The sequence below is a fragment of the Andrographis paniculata genome, unplaced genomic scaffold, assembly GCF_009805555.1.
Source record: "Andrographis paniculata isolate CXL003 unplaced genomic scaffold, ASM980555v1 Contig51END, whole genome shotgun sequence".
NCBI lineage: Eukaryota > Viridiplantae > Streptophyta > Magnoliopsida > Lamiales > Acanthaceae > Andrographis > Andrographis paniculata.
Window position 1 is genome coordinate 1541281 of NW_026137586.1, and position 10024 is coordinate 1551304.

Genomic DNA, 10024 nt, shown 5'->3' on the forward strand with positions numbered 1-10024 from the left:
ATTGGTGTACAATTAATTTTACTAAAATAGAAAAAGAAATATTTTATAATATGACGAACGAAAATAGTAAAAGAAATAGTTTTAGTTATAATGGAATGAGTAGTATCTTATTAGTCAGTGAAAGTATGTAAAAAAATTTGATATTTTTGCCCTTGACTTTATGTGTATATATATAAGGTAATTGAATATGTAATAGTATGTTTGTAATTTAAGTAAAAGTTAAAAAAATATTTTAATATTAGTATATAATTATTTTTTCTAAAATAAGAAAATAATACTTTAAAACTAGACTGACGAAAATAGTAAAAATAATATTTTGAATTAGAACAAAAATAATATATACTCTCTTGGTCCCACCTACATATCCATATTATCGTTTATAGCTGTCCCACGTCCCATGTCAATTATATACTTTAATCTCATTTTTTAATTTTTTAATTTAATTTTTTTTAAATTTTAATTAAACTAATTAGTTATATTAACCTTAATATATAATTATTTTTACTAATATATCTTTAATTATCCACTAATTATATTTATCATAAATTTTCGTATCTACCGTGATCCAAACATGCAATGTGAGAAGGAGGAGTACTACGCTAAACTCTTCCCTTTTCCATTATATCTCTTTACTGTAGATGGGCTTTAAAAAAATAAATGGGCTAGATAAGCCCATGAAAGAATCCAATCTCCCAATAACATCCACAAATTTGGCGGGAACGAAAAGGTGTGTAATTCCAAAATTGACCTCCAAATCCCGCCAATCAAAGCCTCCAATTTTTTCCCACCGCATTTCAGCTTCTCCGCCTTATATATATAAGAACCCTAACCCTTCATTTCACCCCCAAAAATTTCAAAACCCTAGCCTGAATCTTCCCTCCGAAGCGATCGACTAAGCTTTGCAAAGATGTTGGAACTGAGGCTGGTGCAGGGAAGTCTGCTGAAGAAGGTGATGGAGGCGATTAAGGATCTGGTGAACGACGCGAATTTCGATTGCTCGGCCACAGGATTCTCGCTGCAGGCCATGGATTCGAGCCATGTCGCTCTGGTTGCGCTGCTGCTCAGATCGGAGGGGTTTGAGCACTACCGGTGCGACCGCAACATTTCCATGGGCATGAACCTCAATAACATGTCCAAAATGCTCAAGTGCGCCGGCAACGACGACATGATCACGCTCAAGGCGGACGACGGCAGCGATACTGTCACTTTTATGTTTGAAACCCCCAGTAAGAGTTTGATTTCTTATTTCCGTCTCTTTAATTTAATTGTTGATCATCTTTTTCGCTTTCACACTTTTTTTTTTTTTTCAATCGTGTTGTTTTTCGATGATTATTTGCACTTTAGTCGAAAGGATGACTGAATGCATCTATTAAATCGTTATTGAAGCGAGATTTTGGTGAAATGATTCGTCTTCCTTTCTGATTCAGCTGCTTGTTGAGAATTAACTGTTTTTATATTCGTATTGGCTTTATCAGCTAAATCTTGTAGTTAAGAGTTCTTGTCCTAATTTATTAGATGAACTTGTGCACTGGTTTGAAGATCACTCTGTTTTCTTTTAGGAAACTAGTGTTTTTATTATCTTAATGAAGATGCTAAAAGAGAATGAGTTCAAACATAAAGCTTGGCTCTGTTAGGTAAAATATTTGCAATTCACGAGTCATTTGTGTAGAAGTTTGAGGTGTTCAATGGCTCTTTAAGTTTGATGCGCACCAAATAAGCTTTATATTTGTTTTGCAGTTGTTTTGGATTTTAGAGGTGAATGAAAGAATCTGCTAACTGTTGAGAAGTCTGGCATAACTTTCTTTTTTAAGTGCATTATTGATATTCGGAAGTTAAATATTTTGTTTTGAGCACCCATCTTTTGTGTTATGCATCACAGATCAAGATAAGATTGCAGATTTTGAGATGAAGCTTATGGACATAGACAGTGAGCATCTTGGAATTCCTGAAGCGGAGTACCATGCTATAGTCAGAATGCCATCAGCTGAGTTTGCAAGAATTTGCAAGGATCTTAGCAGCATTGGTGACACTGGTAATCACGGCATCATTATCCTAGAATTTATTTAATTCATGAAAATTTGAATCCCTAGGCGAAGCGAACTAAAAGCCTCTTAAGGGTGTGTTTGTATGTGGGTTTGGATTTTTTAATAGTAAAAAATTGAATGGTTGTTTAATATAATATAAATAAATATTGATGTGATTTTTTAAATATAAAATAGATTTGTAGTATAATACTATTAAAAAAAAGAAAATTAATTGTTTGATTTGATATCTTTTTAGGAAATATTAAAAGTTTATAGTAAAATTCACAAAAGAATACAATATTATGGTGTTTTGAGGGTTTAATTTGAATTGGAATTATTATGATGTGGTATAAATAAGTGTTGATGTGATGTTTTGAATATAAAATTAATTTTTAGCATAATATAAAAAATAGAAAATAGATATTTTATTTGATATTTTTATAGTGAAAAAATGAGTAGTAGAAATCCGGGGAAATCTTTCAAACCCACCCACCCTTAATTTACAACCAAGCATGGATTAGTATCTTTTACTAAAATTTCTAATGGAACTCCTCAGATTTTTTCAGATGAATTATCATATGGATTACAGCCCTTTAATTTACGTTACATAAACTCTACATAATGGAACTGTTGATACAATTGGTCCGTGCAGTCGTGATCTCTGTAACAAAGGAAGGCGTAAAATTCTCCACAAGAGGCGACATCGGAACTGCAAATGTTGTCTGCAGGCAAAATTCAACTGTCGACAAGGTTCGATCGCTACCCAACCCTTTTTGAAAGCACACGATCTCAGGGCCTCAAAATAAATCTTATTACCTTTGTTTACTACAATGCAGCCCGAAGAAGCAGTGGTAATAGAAATGCATGAGCCCGTTTCCTTAACATTTGCGCTGCGATATCTCAACTCCTTCACTAAGGCAACTCCATTGTCGAACTCGGTCACCATAAGCCTGTCTTCAGAGCTTCCGGTTGTGGTCGAATACAAGATTGCAGAAATGGGATATATCAGATTCTACTTGGCGCCGAAGATAGAGGAGGACGAAGAAGAGACTAAGCCTTGAGGTAATTGCTCGCGATATACCGGTAAGCTCTTTTGTGCGCCATTTCTTGTATATCTTTGTTGCTGCGTTTCTTTTCAAGTTTCATCGTTGGTTTAGGAGACATTATGCTGAATTTGAAACATGGTTCTTGAGCTTTTGAGATTTTCTTTGAAGTTAATTATGTAGGATGATCATTTCTGTGGTGTTCATTTAGCTTCTTGTTATAGCATAATTGAGATTTCAGGGGGCTTCTCTTAATTCTTATGTTGCTTGGATACTGAATTTCAAGAAAAATCTTGTTAATATTTAGGTTATTTTATTATTTTTAGGGAAATTGATTGTTAGGTGTGATATTTTAAGTGAATTTTGAATGTTTAATTTTCCCTGTCAAATCTACAATTTTTTTTTTTCTCTGTGAAAAATTTATAATAATTTTAATTTAGATTAATTAGTTATTTTATAATTTTTTTATAAAGTATTATATTTGATTTATTATATACATTAAAATACACGATTAAATTATAAGTAAACATATCCTTCAAAATTTGAGCAATATTGTTCATTGCTTTAATTTTTTAGACAATTTTTGTAGTGCTTTTATAAATATATATACACGCAAATAAAACGAATAGAATACATTTAATACTTTATAATTAATGTTGGTCCACTTTTTTGGCATCACTTTTAATTATTTAAAAAATAATAATAATAATACAAAATATTTTCCACAAAATGTAAAAAAATTTAAATACTTATTATAAAAATTTAAAAAATTAAATATTCAAATTAAAAGTATATTTTATATTTTTTGACATAATTATTTATATTACATTAAAAATTATTTTATTAAAAAATATTTGGTGAACAGGAATTTTATATTGAATTGAATATGACAGTTTTACAAAGATGTGTTTTCTTACTTTGAAAAATTAAATTTGAACATATGAATAGGATTTGTTTAAATAAGGGGTTTTTGGAAATTTTTAAAAATTTTGAAGTTTGGAAAAAAAGTAAATAATTAGTATTTGATATACTTTTTTATGATTAAAAAAGTGTATTTGATGTAATTTTTTTGAAAAACGAATAATATCAAATAAGTGAAAGTGTGTTACTTAAATTGAGTGATATGTGTAGTAAAAATTCATGTAAATTATCAAAATTTGTTGTGGTCAGAATTGTGGTATGTTTGTTGTTTGCACATGAAAATCTGTGTATAATGAAATGCATATCAAAGTTTGTTGATCTAATTCGGCACTCAATCGGTCTATGTCTGGGTATCAACTTAAGCAATTCCACTATGATTAAGGCGCACGAATAAAATACAAAAACTTTTTACACAAATTTTACAAATTTCTAGCCATAAATATTAAACTAAAATGTATTTGTTTTTCTATCATATGTGTGCAAGACCATAACTTCCATTGGCTTGTGTTCTGAGATGGGACGAGGGTGTAGGGAGCTTGAGCTTTTTCTTTTTAAATTCTCTTTCAAATCTCCTTTTAACCAAACAAACATTCGGCAGTTTGTCATAATATATTGCTGAAGTATTTTCAAAATATCATCTTCGACTTTACAAATCAACAACTTTGAGCTGGTTTTTCACTTAAGAACATGCATAAAATCTCGACTTCACGAATCAACAACTTCGAGCTGGTTTTTCACTTAAGAACATGTATAAAATCTTCTCCGATTTTTTCATTTCAACACGTGGACAAACTCTTTTACAAATTCTCTTAACAAATGAGTAAATTTTCCTTCAACAAAAAATAAATAACATACTATTATAACATGAAATTTGAGTTTTTTTTTTTTTTTGAAATATTATGCGAGAAGAGCAAAATATAGTTTTCGACTCGCTCTCTTAATTTTTTTTAAAGCAGATAATGAAAAACTTAACCTAAACAATCTTGGAAGTATATATATATAATATACAAGGCTGCCTTTTTGGCCAATTAAATATTGACACTGTACAAAAGGTCAAGTAATTTTGGACACATATATAATCTATGCATATAGGATGAATTTTGACATATCTACTTCGTCATAAATGTCATAGGAAGAGATAATAGTCAATCGATACTTATTTTGGAATGAGAGTGAGATTTTTTTCCTTCCATATTTGACTTTTTATTTGCATGCAATCAATGTTCAAAGAAAATGTTATTTTATTTTTTGTTGGAGTAAGACAATGAGATACACATTTTCTTTCATCTTGAACCTTTTTCATATTTTAACATATCAAACTTCGAGTTGGAGAGTTGTAGGCTTGCAGGCAGCTGGTTGGTTGTCCGATCTGTCTACTGATCTTTGATACATAGAATCGTACATTCGTACCAATATAAAATATGTCATTTTTGTAAAAATTATTATTTTTTGTAAAAATATTTATATTTTATTTTTAAGAGTAAAAATATTAAAAATATTTTATACAATATATTTTTATTAATTAATAAAATATTAGTATTCTTAATTTACTACAATAAATAAATAATTATTTTTTGTTTGAATTAAATAGTAGCATAAGATATATTTATATTGTTGTATTCATATTATATTAATATAAAAATATATTATTTGGAATGTTATGTTTTTTTTGAGAGGTTTTGAAAAAAATTTGATTTGAATATGATATTAAAATAATACTCTCTCCGTCGAAGTTAAAAGTATACAATTACTTTTGGCGCGGAGATTAAGCAATAATAGTATTTTAATTATAGTGGGTAGGTAAAAGTAGTAAAATGATATTTTTGCCCTTACTTTTTTCGGTATAAAAATAATGATGTGATGTAAAGTAAGGGTATTTGTGAAAAAATTGGGTATTTAATGAAATGATTACTTTGTAATTGGACGTCCCAAAATAGAAATATGTATACTTTTTAACTTGACGGAGGGAGTATATTAGATGATATTTTGTAAAATATATATATGTAATATTTTTAAAAAACAGTTCAAATAATAAAAATATAAAATTTAGAGACAAAAGACCACAAATCTACTGTTGTGATCTTTGATATAAAAAAAAAATCAAAATCAAAATCAAAAATCAATTTTATTTATTTTGTATTTTTTTTAATAAAGATACATATTTTTTTGTCTAACAAATTTATGTAAATTTATTGGATATATAAATTAAAAATTAATATTATTTTAATTATAGAGTAAACAGATGAAAATAAATTAAAATTATTATAAAAACTTTTTAAAGACTGAAAAAAATAATTGAGTAAGTACAAGAATTATAGTAAATTAATTATTATTATTATTAAAATAACAATAATAAAAATAAAAGGGGATAAAATAATGAAATAAATACATTTAATTGATAATACAAAAAATAATAGAATAATATTTTATTTATATAACAATTTTTTATGTTTTAGTAAAAATACATTGCACGAAATTTTTATGTTAAATTAAAATTATTACAAAATTTTCTCTTTGTCCAAAGTTAATATTTAAATATAAATACAAATCTAATTATATAAATTTTTATACAAATAAATTAAATAAATATATTATGTAGTAATTTTTTATTTATTTGAGAATAGCTTTTTAGAGTGTTTGTTTTGTTAAAAAAAAAATATTATTTATTTTTAGTTACTATATAATTTTCCATACTATAATAAAAACATCAATTGAAACTATTTTAAACACACAAAAACCCATATAAAAACACCCATTCAAATTGTTGGGCGTGTTTAGTTTTATATTAATTCTGATTTTAATTTAAATAATTACAGAATATAAATTTTTGTGATAAAATCACTAATGTTCTGTCTTAGAAATAACAAGTGACAAAACTAAGAAATAATAAGTGGCAAAAGTAATTACTCCGGTATTTTAAGAGGAATGTAATTAGTAAATAATTATTTTATAATATAAATAATTATAAATTAAGATTAAAATAACTAATTAATTTAATTAAAATTTAAAAAAAAAAATTAAAAAATTTTAAATAAGATTAAAATGTATAATTATTTTTTTTAAAAAAAAAGTGACATAATATGTGGAACAGGATGGACAGAAACGGCAACGTAGACATGATAGAAGAGAGTATTTTTTTAGAATAAGAGTAATAAAATTTACTAATGAATAGTTTTATAAATTTGGTCGTGTATTTCATTTTCATAATTCAAATGTTAACATGGAAATAGATACTAGTATCTCCACCATAATCTACTTAAAAATAAATAAATAAATAATCTTCCCTTTGTTACTCAAAACAAACACAAACACCTAAACCATGTTTTGAATTAACCATAGTTCAAGTGAATTGGTTCCAAGAGAAAAAATTAAGTAACAAAAAAAGAACAAACAATACTAAATTATCAAATCATAACAATGCTAAATAAAAAGTAGTATAAATCCAAACATCATAATCACTTTTAAATAGAAATCTCTTAACTCTTCCGCAAAAAAAGAGTAAACAAATATCCGAGCAACGGAAACAAAAGAAAAACAGCTTCAAGAACACAAAATTAATCAAACCTTAATGGCATACTTCCTCATGGGGAAATACATCTCTTTCTTCTTTTGCTTTTCCGTCTTTAGCGACGCCTGCATAAATCCAAAACCCGAAATCAGGCAACAGTTTCGACAACAAAAGCAAATGGTTAGTAAATCCAAGGGTTGTTGATTTATTTTACAGCCCCTACGACCTTATCATTTGTGATGCAAATAAGTGGTGACAATACATTGCCACTTAATGAAATAGGTAGCATCGTTTAAAGTCATACTATTGACATCGCACACCAAATGAATGCACACAATGAATCTAGTCGAGATTTCTATATAGTGCAAGTATAAGATTGCAAAAAGGGCGTTGTATTGCACAAATAGTCTAGAAAAGTAACATCCGGGCGGGCATAGCAACGATTGGTAACCGACACACATTGAATATCATTGTGAATAAACGGGGATGTACATTGGGCCAGAGAATTAGTTATCAAGATTATATTTAGGACATACAAAACAAACAATCCCCGAATTATTTAAGATTGTGCTCTGTTACACAAAGAGTTTCGAAACTTTTGGCACTATTCATCAAAATAGTTTTTTCAAAAGTATCATACCAAATATACCTTTTTCTCTCACAAAAAATCTCATCAAATATACTTTTTTCTTTTCACATAACATCAAACCAAATACTCTCTGCTGTCCGCGAATTTTTTCAAAATTTCAAACATCCAAAACTAGATGTCTAATGAGAAATTGTAACTACAATTCCAATCCATTCAGAAACCACAATAAATAATTTGCAGCTTAACATGTAAATGGAATCAACATTCAGAACCAAAGTTCAACATCAAAAAATAAAAAGCCTAATATTGTGTCTAAAGATTGTTTTGGTTGTTTTGAAACTTTTTCATGGATAATATATTTCAAATGCGATATTTTATAGAATCGAAAATACATTGGATTGATGCGAGACAATATACATATAACCATGTTCAATTTCATCAATCACCATTCGCACATAGCAATCACCTAAAAGCCTAAATCATAATTCCAATCACAATAAAAGCTAACCGAGGAATGTAAAGCTTTCTCCACACACAAATCATCGGAAAAACTGCATCAAAACAAGCGCGCTAGATTCAAAAGTTGGAAAACGATGTAGGTATACCTGGTGCTTGGTCAGGCGGCGTCGGATGGCGCGAGTCTTCTTAGGGCGGAGATCGAGAGGCAAATACTTCTTGTTCTTATAAACTTCTCTCAGCGCCGCCTTCTGCTTCTGAGAAATAACAGTAAGAACCTGGGCAATGGAGAGCCTCACGACCTTGATCTTGGAGAGCTTGTTTGGGGCGCCGCCGGTGACTTTCGCAACCCTAAGCAAAGCCAGCTCCGCCTTCAGATCCTTGAGCTGTGCCTGAAGATCAGCCTTGCTCTTCTGCCTCAACTCGTGCACCTTAATTCTCGCTACATTAATCACAACAAACAAAATAGATAATCAAAAAACCAAATTACAATGGAAAGGAGACAGAAAACACGATGAATTTGAAAGCTTCTCGATTACCCATGGCGTCCCCTTCGTTCCCTCTCTGCTTCTCTCCGAATTAGGGTTTGAGGTTGGCGGTGAAGCGAACTGCTCTCAATGAATGTTTACAAGAACCCTAATCCATATATATTGCCTAGGGTTTGCCATTTTGGGCCTTTAATGGGCCTTTTTAATTGGGCCTAACTTTTATTATTTTCTAATTATTAAAGTCCAAAGATGAAATTTATAATTGAATTTTGGACCTGTTTTATATTTCTAATGATTAAAGTCCAAAGATGAAATTTATAATTAAATTTTGGGCCTCTTTTATATTTCTAATGATTAAAGTCCAAAGATGAAATTTATAATTGAATTTTGGAGCTGTTTTATATTTCTAATGATTAAAGTCCAAAGATGAAATTTATAATTTAGCTTTGGGCCTCTTTTTAATTTCTAATTATTAAAGTCCAAATGATGAAATTTACAATTGGGTTTTGGACCTCTTTTTTATTTTCTGATTATTAAAGTCCAAAGATGAAATTTATAATTGAGTTTTGGGCCTCTTTTATTTTCTTATTATTAAAGTCCAAAGATGAAATTTATAAAATTTAGTTTTGGGCCTTTTTAATTTTCTAATTATTAAAGTCCAAAGATGAAATTTACAATTGAATTTTGGGCCTCTTTTTTATTTTCTAATTTTTTAAGTCCAGATATGAGATTTATAATTGGTTTTTGGGCCTCTTTTTTATTTTCTAATTATTAAAGTCCAAGAGTGAAATTTATAATTGACTTTTAGGCCTAATTTTGGGTATGTTCTGCTTTGGGTCTAATTTATCTTGTAAACAGAAGTATTTTATACTCTACTAATTCACAATTAGGGTTTGTATTTTGAATTTAATTTTTATTAATAAAAATATAAAAATTTGTATTAATTTGATTTGATATAAAGTGTTGATATAATATTTTGAATTTAAAATTAATAT

At 28.6% G+C, this 10024-nt stretch overlaps 2 protein-coding genes across 2 annotated transcripts; one reads left to right on the forward strand and one right to left on the reverse strand.

Moving 5' to 3' along the window:
• Positions 1-827: 827 nt before the first annotated feature.
• LOC127253512 (proliferating cell nuclear antigen) lies at positions 828-3273 on the forward strand. The gene is made up of 4 exons (XM_051278143.1): positions 828-1226; positions 1880-2032; positions 2677-2774; positions 2861-3273. The coding sequence occupies exons 1-4, from the start codon at positions 908-910 to the stop codon at positions 3083-3085; spliced, it is 795 nt and encodes a 264-aa protein (XP_051134100.1). The 5' UTR covers positions 828-907; the 3' UTR covers positions 3086-3273.
• Positions 3274-7425: 4152 nt separating this feature from the next.
• Positions 7426-9160, reverse strand: LOC127253891 (60S ribosomal protein L35-like). Its single transcript, XM_051278696.1, has 3 exons — positions 9081-9160; positions 8691-8983; positions 7426-7621 (listed from the first exon to the last, which is right to left on the reverse strand). The coding sequence occupies exons 1-3, from the start codon at positions 9082-9084 to the stop codon at positions 7547-7549; spliced, it is 372 nt and encodes a 123-aa protein (XP_051134653.1). The 5' UTR covers positions 9085-9160; the 3' UTR covers positions 7426-7546.
• Positions 9161-10024: the final 864 nt, after the last annotated feature.